This window comes from Mizuhopecten yessoensis, unplaced genomic scaffold (assembly GCF_002113885.1).
Source record: "Mizuhopecten yessoensis strain PY_sf001 unplaced genomic scaffold, ASM211388v2 scaffold716253, whole genome shotgun sequence".
NCBI classification, from domain to species: Eukaryota; Metazoa; Mollusca; class Bivalvia; order Pectinida; family Pectinidae; genus Mizuhopecten; species Mizuhopecten yessoensis.
The window spans coordinates 336,010-350,041 of record NW_018480024.1 but is presented as its reverse complement, the minus strand read 5'-3'; the positions used below and the strand labels follow the sequence as shown (position 1 = coordinate 350,041).

General features: G+C 38.5%; 1 protein-coding gene across 3 annotated transcripts in view; it reads left to right on the top strand.

Annotated features, from left to right (window-relative positions):
- Positions 1 to 14,032, top strand: part of LOC110442364 — an 87,313-nt gene that overhangs the window by 39,266 nt on the left and 34,015 nt on the right. For all 3 annotated transcript variants that reach the window (XM_021485930.1, XM_021485929.1, XM_021485931.1), the window contains 14 exons: positions 457 to 623; positions 1,453 to 1,626; positions 1,831 to 1,942; positions 2,515 to 2,586; positions 2,923 to 3,052; positions 3,423 to 3,582; positions 5,572 to 5,777; positions 6,190 to 6,355; positions 7,935 to 8,054; positions 9,144 to 9,219; positions 9,461 to 9,494; positions 11,943 to 12,081; positions 12,765 to 12,873; positions 13,400 to 13,543. In XM_021485930.1, the coding sequence (XP_021341605.1) occupies positions 457 to 623; positions 1,453 to 1,626; positions 1,831 to 1,942; positions 2,515 to 2,586; positions 2,923 to 3,052; positions 3,423 to 3,582; positions 5,572 to 5,777; positions 6,190 to 6,355; positions 7,935 to 8,054; positions 9,144 to 9,219; positions 9,461 to 9,494; positions 11,943 to 12,081; positions 12,765 to 12,873; positions 13,400 to 13,543 (1,809 nt within the window). The remainder of the gene's footprint in view (positions 1 to 456; positions 624 to 1,452; positions 1,627 to 1,830; positions 1,943 to 2,514; positions 2,587 to 2,922; positions 3,053 to 3,422; positions 3,583 to 5,571; positions 5,778 to 6,189; positions 6,356 to 7,934; positions 8,055 to 9,143; positions 9,220 to 9,460; positions 9,495 to 11,942; positions 12,082 to 12,764; positions 12,874 to 13,399; positions 13,544 to 14,032) is intronic.

The following is a 14,032-nucleotide window of genomic DNA, read 5'->3' as shown; positions in this document are numbered from 1 at the left end:
TTTAAACTTGTGGCTTATAATGGTATGCTTTGTAGCCCAGGAGTTAATATAGCCTCTCCTGCTACATCTCAATGCCCCTTGCGCTTCACAACATCAAAAACACGACTTTGCAACTTATGTTTCTTTTTTGTTTCAAAAGAACATATACTATGAAAATGGACTTTAAAAGGGGTTTGAAAGTTTTTCAAGTTCAAGGTCAAGGTCACTATTACTAGAAATAGACAATTGGGGGTATGGCCAGGCACATGACGGGGCCCCAAATAAGCAAAACTATAATCTATTTTATATGTATAGGTGTCCAGAATTTCTTTGGCATTCCAACAAGATTCATTTGCAATGTGTGTTTTGATTGGATACGGACCATGTACTATTACATGTTAATATGACTATAAAAAATTGTTTTGTTGTCGAAGGTGAAAGCAATATCTATTAAAAATGATATTCCTGTCCATATAGATCTACTAGAGATTGTGCCAAGCTCTAATAATGGTACCACTGGGTCACTGGATGACATGCTGAAGAACCCTCAAACAAGAGATCAACCCAACTTAAGTAAATGTCCCAAGTGTAATACACATATTGCTATTGGACCACAACAGGCACTCTGTGGCTGTGACAACATGGTGAGAGTTAATGAGTGTACATTTTAGTTAACAAGGCATTCTGTGACTAAAGACGACTTTGTGAGAATAGTTTTATTGAACGAGGATCTCTCGGGCTGTGAAAACACGGAGAGAGTTAACGAGTGTAAATTTTATTTAACAAAGCATTCTTTGTCTGAGAGGACTAAACCAGACTTTGTGAGAAAAGTTTTATTGAACAAGGATCTCTCTGGCTATGACAAACGGTGAAAGTTAATGAATGTCAATTTTATTTAACCAAGCCTTCTGAGTCTGAGAGGACTTCATACTTGCCAAATTTCCATGGGGGAGATAATGTGTGCTCGGAATTAAAAGCATTATTGAAATGTGTTTATGTACACCCTAGGGGAAAATAGCACTTTTACATAAAATCTTTTCAATGAACTATTCTCACAGATGAAATCATCAGATCTTAGAAAATAGGAATAGTTTAGCAATTTCACTGGTTAAAAATGCTCAATTTTAGGGTCCAAGATTGGGAGTCTAGCTCCCACCTAAATAGAGAGAGTTGGCAAGTATGCGACTTTGTGAGAATAGTTTTATTGAGCAAGGATCTCTCAGGCTTTGACAAAACCAGAAGGGTAGTTTTACCATACAAGTTTGACATGTGTGAAGGAAACTCGTATTTCTGTAATTAGTTTTCTGGAGGTCTCTTTTTCAGATTGAATAGCATAGCTATGTAACTGATGAAAGTAGCTAAATTGAGATATAAATATAAACTAAGATAAGAGATTTCTCAATATCATGCTGTAACAAATTAAACTTATCATCTTTTGACATCCTAATGATTTGAAGTTTTGATTGCCTGAAGCTGCCAACTAGCACCACTGCCTCGGTGCGGAGTTATACCCCCTTGTTTGGCGCTCCGGTCACCACTCATAGTGGGTTACAGATATGTGAACTGGATCAGGGAAACTTCAGGACTGGGTACAGCAAACTGTTTCATACACCTGTCTGGTCAACCTTCACTCTCACCAGGAAACAGGTAAGGATCCAGAAATTGTCAAATTCATGTTTAATTTGTCCTGAATGATATTTTAAGATCACTATACGGATGTCTAAATCTCAAACATAATGATGTAATGTATAAATACAATTTGAAAAAGAAGAAGAAAAAACAACTATGTGTTTGTTGTCATCTGTTGATTATGTTGGGTTTAAGCTATTTTCTGTTTGTCTTTGTGCCAAGAATGTGAGTTTGTTGGACGATGCATGTGTGCTGCTAGACCAGAGATTACCGAAGGTTTCATGTGACAGTTACCATGGTAACAACATCACACAGGTGTTTCTGTACAATCCAGGTAAGGGCCAGAGATGAGATTTTTTTTATAAAAAATCAGGATATGGTGACATTCCTATATATGTGGTAAGTTTTATGAAAAGCTATAAAATATTCAACCTTTTTTTCATCGAGCTCAATATGTTTTTTTGTTTTTTTCAAATGCCAGATAAATTAGATTTTGACTATTTACCATAAATGTCTTTCAACATATGTATAAATTAGGGTTTCAAAACTTCAAAGTAGTCTCTAATCCATTACAATTTTTAGTTTAATGAAAAGGGTACAATGTTCATACTTTGTCAGAAAGATAAATCTGTAACAGGAATTCTGTGTGGAGAACACAGTCATTATTTGTAATCACATATATTTCAATTATTCTTGCTTCTGAGAAACAGTAAGTTGCTGGACTCCTTGAATCTCTGTCTTACCTGCATGGATGCCAGTGAAAAGACATTCCTATATATGTGGTTTTGTTTCTTAAATGAAGTTTATGAAAAGCTATAAAATATTCAACCTTTTTTCCATCGAGCTCAATATATGTAAAAAATAATATATATGTTTTTGAACTTTCTATGGCTGTCCTGTTAACAGGTTTTGACACCATACAGACAGAGAGTAGACTACACACCAACACTGTCCCAATGTACAGAGGATTTTATTCAGGTGAGAAGGTTTATTGAACATTGTCTGTTTGTCATAATACACAGTAGGCCTACATATACATATTTTTTTCTTTATTACATTTGTATTTCTAATATTATGTGAAAAATACATCGAGTGATATTTTGTTTTCAAGATTGTAAGGTTGGGAGTTTCTCTCCCCACTTCTCCACACATTCCCCCCCCCCCCTCTTATTCACATTCACCTTATGGCAAAAATTGTTAAGAATCAATATACATGTAAAATGAATATGTCCTCAAAATACATCTGTGTATAGTAAAGATGTTCTGTTATTGCAGGTTTTCAAATAATTTTACTAAATGACTAATTTTGTTCAGGTATTTGGCGATATGTGTGGACATTGATAAGTGATTACAACAGACAATCACAGGGCATCCAAGTGACCGCTGGACCGGTGTTTGACCACAACTCAGATGGACTATGGGAGGGGATCACCAACAGCACAAGGTAAGTCATGCTATTTAATTTTGGATTAAAACAGAAATTTCAATCCATTGAAAACAAAAAAATGTACCCTTATGGCTTTCAACAAGTGTAAGATTTGACATTCAATGGGTAGAACTTTTTTTAACCCATTTACCCCTAAATTCATATTTGAACCTTACCAAATCAAAGACTGGACAAGTACATTTTAAAAATGTAGGGATGAATGAGTTGAATCTGTCAGATCATTAACACAAAGGTAGATAAAAATTTAATTAGGGCTAATGTATTTTGAAAGACATCAAGACAGACATACTGATTTACAATATTTAGACAATTCTAACAAATGATAATGACTTTATGTAGGCTTTGAATGATTAACCTCTGGTTACAGATTTGTGGATGCTGGGAAAACTGTTGCGATACCGTCCCATTATTTCATCATTCTTGTCCGATGTTCCGAACCACTGGTCAATGTGTCGTCATGTGATGTTGACAAGCTGGACACAATGACCTTCATCATCCCACACTTGGACAGAGAACCCAACTGTCTGGTAAGTGTCCCGTCTGTGTACAGGTGGGAACAGACAAAGGCTACCATTACACATGGACAGAGAACCCAACTGTCTGGTAAGTGTCCCCTCTGTGTACAGGTGGGATCAGACAAATGCTATCATAACAGATGGACAGAGAACCCAGCTGTCTGGTAAGTGTCCTGTCTGTGTACAGGTGGGAACAGACTAATGCTATCATTACACATGGACAGAGAACCCAGCTTTATGGTAAGTGTCCCGTCTGTGTACAAGTGGGAACAGACAGATGCTATCATTACACAGGGACAGAGAACCCAACTGTCTGGTAAGTGTCCCGTCTGTGTACAGGTGCGAACAGACAAATGCTATCATTACACATGGACAGAGAACCCAGCTGTATGGTAAGTGTCCCGTCTGTGTACAAGTGGGAACAGACAAATGCTATCATTACACAGGGACAGAGAACCCAGCTGTCTGGTAAGTGTCCCGTCTGTGTACAGGTGGGAACAGACTAATGCTATCATTACAGATGGACAGAGAACCCAACTGTCTGGTAAGTGTCCCGTCTGTGTACAGGAGGGAACAGACTAATGCTATCATTACAGATAGACAGAGAACCCAACTGGCTGGGAAGTGGCCCGCCTGTGTACAGGTGGGAAAAGACGAATGCTACCATTACACATGGACAAAGAACCCAACTGTCTGGTTAGTGTCCTGTCTGTGTACAAGTGGGAACAGGCAATTGCTATCATTACACAGGGCCAGAGAACCCAGCTGTCTGATAAGTGTCCCGTCTGTGTACAGGAGGGAACAGACTAATGCTATCATTACACATCGACAGAGAACCCAACTGGCTGGGAAGTGGCCCGCCTGTGTACAGGTGGGAACAGTCAAATGCTATCATTACACTTGGACAGCGAACCCAACTGTCTGGTCAGTGTCCCGTCTGTGTACAGATGGGAACAGACAAATGCTCTCATTACACATGGACAAAGAACCCAACTGTCTGGTTAGTGTCCTGTCTGTGTACAAGTGGGAACAGACAGATGCTATCATTACACAGGGACAGAGAAGCCAGCTGTCTGGTAAGTGTCCTGACTGTGTACAGGTGGGAACAGACGAATGCTCCCAATATTACACATGGACAGAGAGCCCAGCTGTATGGTAAGGGTCCCGTCTGGGTACAGGTGGGAACAGATAAATGCTATCATTACACATCGACAGAGAACCCAACTGGCTGGGAAGTGGCCCGCCTGTGTACAGGTGGGAACAGACGTATGCTACCAATATTACACATGGGCAGAGAACCCAACTGTCTGGTAAGTGTCTGTCTGTGTACAGGTGGTAACATACAAATGCTATCATTACAGATAGACAGAGAGCCCAACTGTCTGGTAAGTGTCCTGACTGTGTACAGGTGGGAACAGTCAAATGCTATCATTACAGATAGACAGAGAACCCAACTGGCTGGGAAGTGGCCCGCCTGTGTACAGGTGGGAACAGCCGAATGCTACCAATATTACACATGGACAGAGAGCCCAGCTGTATGGTAAGGGTCCCGTCTGGGTACAGGTGGGAACAGACGAATGCTACCAATATTACACATGGGCAGAGAACCCAACTGTCTGATAAGTGTCCTGTCTGTGTGCAGGTGGGAACAGACAAATACTATCATTACACATGGACAGAGAACCCTACTGTCTGGTAAGTGTCCGTCTGTGTACAGGTGGGAACAGACGAATGCTACCAATATTACACATGGACAGAGAACCCAACTGTCTGGTAAGTGTCCCGTCTGTGTACAGGTGGGAACAGACTAATGCTATCATTACACATGGACAGAGAACCCAACTGTCTGGTAAGTGTTCCGTCTGTGTACAGGTGGGAACAGACAAATGCTATCATTACAGATGAAGATTTCCTTAACCTACCAGTAGTTCATTAGTTGTTATTCTTGGTCAATTTTTATGTCCGGTTTTAGATTAGACCTTGATTATTCTCTATTTTCAGCCAGATGAAGACTACCTGGCCCAACATGTTGCTAGGATACGGGATGTGGAGCTACAAACAGGACTGGATTTCTTTTCAGATTTAGATGTCGTCCGAAGTGTCAAACTGAGGACGCACCTGGCCACACAAGTGTGGGCAGTCAAAGACCTGGCTCTTCACTGGTCAGAACTAGCCTGTAGTGACCACAGCACTGGTCAGTGTAAAGGGTATGTAGATGTAGTTTCTTAGAATGTTCAAACAACTTAACAAATAACAGTCTTCAGTGTGCCCCCAAACAGGGAGATTTTTTTACCCCGTAAACAGTCTGTGGTACCCCTATTTTTCAAGACTTATAAGTACTTGGGAATACAAAATCTGTTTTTTTTTTTTTTTTAAATCGAAATAAATCACCAAAATCCAAAAAACAGTGTCGTTCTGAGTTTTGTTCGTGAGATGCTGTTTTTTACTTATAAGTTACTTTCCCTATTTAGTGGACAACTTATGTATAAGAGTTTGTATGAGTAAAGGTTCAGATGATAAATTGGTCGTGATTTGTTGAGGTGACTACCCCCATTGCTGTATCAAATAGGGTCATGGGTGTTAGACAATGTTATGATGACAGTTTACTTAACATCTAAGGAAGAAGCCCTTGCTGCTGATCTCCCTGGATGGGTTTCGTGCTGACTATATCCAGAGGAACATCACACCTGTCATCCACAAGATGCGTCAGTGTGGGGTACACACTCCATACATGAGGGCTACGTTCCCTACTGTGACCTTCCCCAACCACTACACCATTGTCACAGTAAGTACACATGCTGCATTTATGACCTTGACCTTCCCCAACCACTATACCATTGTCACAGTAAGTACACACCCTACATACACCTGACCTTGACCTTCCCCAACGACTACACCATCAACAATTAAGGTCACATCTAACCTGACCTTGACCTTCCCCAACCACTACACCATTGTCACAGTAAGTACACATCCAACCTAAATGACCTTGACCTTTTCCCAACCACTATACCATTGTCACAGTAAGTACACACCCTACATACACCTGACCTTGACTTTCCCCAACGACTACACCATCAACAATTAAGGTCACATCTAACCTGACCTTGACCTTCCCCAACCACTACACCATTGTCACAGTAAGTACACACCCTACATCCACCTGACCTTGATAATTTCTTCTCACATTCAGAGATTCACAGAATATATATATCCTGCTATCTTTGAATTGCTTGGCACCTAAATGTCTAACAAATTTGGGCCACATAGCACAGTTTGTAAAAACGCTGGCTTGTTGACAACTGGGTTTTTGTTAGAATGTGATAGTGTCCTTGAACTGGATTTGACCCTTGCTGCTCAACTCCTTCGGCTTAGAGTGGAGTATTTTATAGTCTATGTTGGGTATTACTGATGTGGTTTCCATGCTGTAGTATTCATGAATAAGTGGTATGGCACTTTAAATATTCTGCTTAAAATACAAACCCATAACGTGCAAAAAACCTATACAAACCCATGACCTCACACATTCACACTTATAGTGCTACAAAATTGGATCTTAAACAGAATAATATAGCCAACACCCATACAAAAGTGGGTTGTTGTTTAGTGGGGTGCTGCGCTTGAACATGGATGCCCAAAGTATGCAGGGTGATCAATGAACAATTAAATATGAAAAGGGAAGAATCTATCACAACAGGCTCAAGTGTCACCAGGACGTTGGTACTTATTCTATGGGGCGGCTAGTTTCAACAATTTTCCCCTGAAGTACTTTTTCGGAGTTCAGTTCATATTAAAACGTACAATTAAATGTACAATAGACATGGACAGATAATCCTTACTTACCATTGTAATGTTATATGAGTACTGTTACTTTCTGTTACACATGCAATTACTTTGTTTAACCCTTTCACCACTGCAGACCATAATGGACTCATCAAAATCAATGCATGGAAGAGTTTACTAAAGTTACATAGGGTTGAAAGGGTTAATAAGAATTCTCATATTTGTAATACACCATGCCAGGATGAACTAGTTATATATTTTTTTCTTTTAAAGTAAGTACAAATACATTGTAATGATGACGCGTGAACATTGGATTACTCCCACGCCCTCCTGGTTATTTTGACTGTCAACCCCTCGTGTATGTTAAATACTTAACAGTAATTTCCTTGAAATTTCTTTTTTGAATGAGGTGCTATACAAATAGTGTGTAATACAATAATGAAATTGGAAAAGTATGTCTTGCTAGTTTTAACGGGTTGGAAAAATTAAATTACATTTGAAGATATGCTCTTTGAGAACATATGAAAATTGAGCTAACAATCTGCAGGTAGCCAGTGTTATAAGTAAATAACTTTTTACAGGGGCTGTACCCAGAGTCGCACGGAATAATCTCCAACAAGATGTACGATGAGCACATTGGGAAATACTTCACATTGGGCAGCTGGACCAAGATGGACCCACGCTGGTGGGGAGGCGAACCAGTGAGTCCTCAAACATATGACAACAGTTTGTTGTGTTTTTTATGCCCCCGCCATAAAATGGGGGGGCACATCGTGTTGCCTATGTCCTGTCGCGTCCCGTCCCGTTACGTCCCAGCCAATAGCGAGGGCATTTATGTCTTACAGACATTTTCTAGTTTAACCAGAGTTGAGATGGTGGCCATGTATTAATTTATATAAAAACTTGTGGCAGGTATGAATTATACATAGGACTAATCGCCTTCTAGCTTCCCTTTAGCACGGTGGTAGAGCTTCTGACATGGAAGTCTGGGATTGCTAGGTTCTATCCCCAGGGGAAGCACACTAACCTCTTTTTCCTGTTACAAATGGTGACCATGGCCCTCCCTGTGGCGTCAGGGAGTTAGAACCTGGGTTGTGATGTTTGAGGGCGAACACATTTAGAAAAGAGGGGAGTAGTTTTGCAGATTTTAATTGTACATAGGATTACGGTCGCCTTCCAGCTTTGAGCTAGAGGGAATATCCCTTTAGCTCAGTGGTAGAGCATCCGTCTGGGATCCTGGAGATCGAGGGTTCGATCCCCGGTGGAAGCACACTAACCTCTTTCCTGTTACAAACCTATTTAATGAGTACATATATACTGTTAATCAGTACATTTTTGTCCCTTATTATATATAAAAAATTACATTTTGAATACATTTTGTAAAATATCAAATTTTGTAATATTGTATAAAATATGTAAATTTTGCCGTGAATACTTGTATAATTTCAGAGTTGTTTTGTGGTTGCAATAAAACTGCATATATTTGTGCAGTCCATGTATCGGATGATTTAACTTCCTTTTGTGCAAATAATCAAACAGATTGTGTCGAGTAAATGGTCTGTAATCAGAAAACTTAAAAAGGATTATTATACATGTCCAATTCATGTTGCACAGTACTATGTCAAGTATTCACTTGCTTTTGCATTGTCATACAATGTATTAACTATCTGATTATGTATTTAAAAGTTGGGCATTTATAAAATTTCTGCCTTTTACAAACAATGTTACTCTATATTCACTTAAAAAGTGTAATTACTACCTTACCAGTGTATGTATACTTCTATTTTTAGATATGGATAACGGCAAAGAAGCAAAATAAGAAGACAGCGACCTACTTTTGGCCAGGATCTGATGTCAACATTTCTGGTAGGACAAATTATGCTTGACATTGATTATTTAAACGTTCAAACAAGAAGATACTTCAGATATAATGTGAACTATATGTAGCTTTTCTAAATGTGGTTTAAATTTCTGTCATTGTTCTAGAATCTTGACAAAAAAATATAAAAACAGTTGACTGATTTTTTAGTTTTTTGTCTAGATTATTATGTGCATTATTGAATGTGTTGTTTCAAAATTTGTTGAAAGATTTTCATTTGATTTATAGGAACTTATCCTGACTATTGGAAGCCCTACAAAGGGTAAGTAAGCATCTTTAGGCCATCCATGAAAAATAAGAATTGTTGAAAAAAATAAGAAGGGGAGGGGGCATATAATACTAGTGTTGCCCATGTCCGTCCAGTCACATTGGGATTCTATGTAAACACCCTAGCAACTTCACACTTTGACAGATTTTCATCAAACTTTGTACAAATGTCAAAAGTATGCAAATACGTCAGATGTGTTGGTGTTTTAGGGTTCTAACGTCAAGGCCTATATTACCATTGCTATTTAACCCTTTCACCACTGTAGACCATAATGGACTCATCCATATCAAAGAATGGTAGAGTTAACTCAAGTTACATAGGGGTGAAAGGGTTAAAGAAAATCATCAACCAATTGCAATTCAGAGTCATCAATTAACAAAGTTTAATTCCTGATGGATTTTGATAATACGTACTTTACAAAGGTCAAGTGTGAGAATACCTTGAATGGGTACATATTTCAGTGTGTCAAGATCAAAGTCGTTTGTAACTTTTTATAAAGCATTATCAAACACTGGACCGGATTTCATGTGGGGGCTGGCTGGGCATTCATGTCTTACAGACATTTTCTAGTTTTATCAGTCTTTGTAACTTAATACATGTATGCATACCTGTTAATCTCTGAAATTCTCATATCCAGTCATATCCAGTCATATCCACAGCCATATCCAGTCATGTCCAGTCATATCCAGATATTGACTCAGTTATATCTGGTCATAATACCAAACAATATTTTTTGGCATTCCAAGAAATGTTACAGAATATGCTTGTTTCTTCATATTTTGTGATACATAGTCATATGAGTTAACATCATGAGAACTCAAAATACATATTTCCTAATCAAAAGAGCGTTGTCATTTATTGTTGCTATGTGAAAGCAAAATTTTCTCTTGGTGCTATATTTGGATTACGACATGAAATAGCTGTTTTACTTAAGCTGTTTTACTTAAGGTGTTATCATACTTGATCATATGTTGCTGAATATCTGGTGTTTCCAGNTGCAACTCAATTAAAATCAAACCCTAAAAATCCTGCTTTCAACCAAGTATTCAACCCCAAATACCAAAACATATTTACGCAAAACCAAAAACTTCTGCCAACATTTGGTATCCGAATTTTGAATTTCCTGCAAGAACTCAACATAAAATTGACGGACATAGCTGAATTTAACATATCTGATGTTCCTCCGTGGACCATTCAAACCCCCGATTTTAACTTTACATTACATGAGCGAGGGAAATCAAGTGTTATGCCCGAAGAACACAAATCCTCCTTTCGGGAATGCATTTCGAATTACCCTTCTCATACACAACTTTACACCGATGGCTCCAAAGAAGGTGAGAAAGTGGCAGCAGCCTGCTGTACTGCCAATACTTGCACTTCAGTCCGACTACCAGACGGCGCCTCCATCTTTTCTGCTGAAGCATGCGCCATTGGTTTGGCCCTCGACCATATCGATGAACACCGCATTAAAAAGGCAATTATTTGTTCAGACTCTCTATCTGTCCTACAGAGTTTACAGTTACGAGATCCTAAAAACACAATCGTACAAAACCTTGCTCATCGAATATCTCGTATATTAAAAAAGTCTAAAATAACTTTACTATGGATTCCGAGCCATGTCGGAATAAAAGGCAACGAATTTGCTGACAGGGAAGCAAAAAATGCATTGAATCTCGAACAAACAAATATCAAACTACCATACACAGATTTTAAACCTACTATTCGTACAGCCATTCAAAATGAATGGCAGAAACGCTGGTCTCTGGAGACCAACAACAAACTTTTTAAGATACAACCGAAACTTAAAACATCTATTCCCAGTCGGAAAGATCGTAGAGAGGAAGTTGTCCTCGCTCGGCTCCGCACTGGGCACACATATCCTACTCATTCGTACCTTTTAAAACGAGAAGATATACCTTCATGCCACGCATGTGACACTCCATTTACAGTGGAGCATTTTTTAATAGAATGTTCCGATTTTAAACACATTCGTGATAACTACTTCCGAGTCCCGGATATGAAAACACTTTTCAGTTCCGTGGATTCGAAGGCATTATTTAACTATTTGAAAGACATCGGTCTATTTTATAGACTCTGATGTCTTTTAACCCACCTTATCCTTTTTGACGTTATATATATATCGCATATTCCATATCATCTATTCGTTATCTCTTTTATTATTTTAACCCCCTTTTATTATTTTTAATTATCTACACATACAATGCGAATACTTTTAAAATGAACCATTTTATCTGATTTTATCTTCGCTATTCACATGTTTGTTAAAAAAGTAAAGTGAATAAATAAATCACCATGGCCCTAAATGACCACAGCCGTCGATGGGCCGTTAAACATAAACAAACAAACAAACAAACAGTTTCCAGACACAATCTAGTGAGTACACAGGTATAGTTATGCTAACTCTGCCTATAATGGTCACAGCTCCGCGGGCTACCCCGAACGTGTGTCTGAAGTCCTAGACTGGCTGACCATGCCAGAGAACGAGAAGCCGGACATGGTCACCTTGTACTTTGACCAACCAGACCATGCAGGTCATCAACAGGGACCAGAGAGTGGCCTGGTATGTATCAAACTATGGGTAGAGCTTTCTTGTTCCAACGATTGATTAGGATCCGATTGTTTTCCAGGTCAAATGATCAAAGGTCAAGGTCATGGTAAATGATTATCAGTTAATTACCACACAAGGACATTGGTTCCATTAGTTCATTATTACTGAATACTTCATCAAAAACTATTTTCTCTCTTACCCTGGACAGGCGTATCCACACTTTTACCGGTGTAAGATATCATTGTCTCATCCCAGGGTTGAGACGGGATTGTTCGTAACAATTGTATGACATCATTCATGTTAACGGTAAAATGACATCACGTCAACGATGCATTAAGGTCAGGTGAGATTGGGAATCTCAAGCCTCGTGTTTGGTAACTTAAGAATTTTCGAGGCTTGCCAAGTGTTTGGCAACTTAAGAATTTCCCCCCTAGGTTTGAGATTCCCCTTTCTCACCCCCAAGGGGATGAAAGATTCTGTTATTCCAAAGTGCTGGAATTGCTTTTCAATTCCTCATACTGGTCACCTTTATAATAAATAGAATATCTGAAACAGTGTATTTAACTTCAAACCATGTCATCCTAAACCCTAATGGGATGTTGGTTTCTCTCGGCAGTATCTTTTGTTCCTTGAATGCGTTAATAAAATGAATAATTATCAAATGAAGATTGCTTTATGACTGCGTTTGTCTCCAGTTGAACGAGCGACTTCGGACTATGGACATGATGGTGGGACGACTGATGGACGGTCTCTACCAGCAGAATCTACACGATTGTGTCAACATCATCATCATTGCTGACCACGGTAAGAATGATCTTTACTGTCCTTCTCGTGTAATGTGACCTTAATAAAGACAACTAAACAATCAATCTACCATTAACAAGAAAGTGACAAAATGTCGTACCTGTCTAAATCAAAGAATCATATTTCAGTTAATCTTTGGTATTTTCGTAAACTTCAGTTGCAGATGGATGAGAGTGCTTATGTATGTTTTTCAAGATGACTTTATGCATACCCGGATTTCAGTTTATCTTAAAGTCTGTTTTTTATTTACTTCAAACCTTTTCACAGTTATTGTTTAAGTGTGTGTTTCTATATATATATTAACCATAAACAGATATTTTTTTTTGTTGAAACCTGTTCACTGTAAAGTTTGTCACCTACCACATTCCATCCCTGAGATTTGCGTTCGTGTCGCAATACTTGTTACCATATTGTATATTGGATCTGAAGCACTTGCTAGTATATGATCAATATGTCTTTCTGTCATCATCTAACAAAGAATGTTTGACAGTGGTTAGATTACACTTAGTGGAGGTTTTATACGCAGGGTTTGATGACACGTCCTGTAACCAGATCGTGGACCTGTCAAAACACATCAATACCAGCCAGGTCCTGATCTCCAGCGGAACATTCGGACGCATTGAGACTAAATACAGCGGCCCCAGGAAGAACATTAAGATAAACGAAAATCGTAAGTAAGATTGATTTCAGTTCAGTGGGAGAGTGAGAATTTTTCGGTGTTGATGTTTGGAAATTATAATGTTAGAAGCATCATGTCATAGGACCAGTATTTCTTATTCTTATTTATCATATGCTTAGACTGTAAAGCAGATCAAAAACACCTTCACATTAATTTTCAATATGTCGCTGTCATAATCATGTACTGATTGCTATCCATGGTCATGACAAAAGGAAAAAAAGACAACAAATTCACAGCAAAACAGGCATCATAATCCCGAAAGTTTCCAGTCTAAATATTCACCGAGCACGTTATTGGACACAGTTTTGTTTGAAGGTGTCTCAAACTTAATATTGTTTTGTAAAAATCCTTTGTAATTAAAATTCCTTACATATCCTCTGACATACAATATTTTATTGGCTTAAGAAAATACAAAATAGAAACGTGACTTATAAAATATATTTCAACGCCTTGCCTGTTATAAGTACGACACAGATAAAA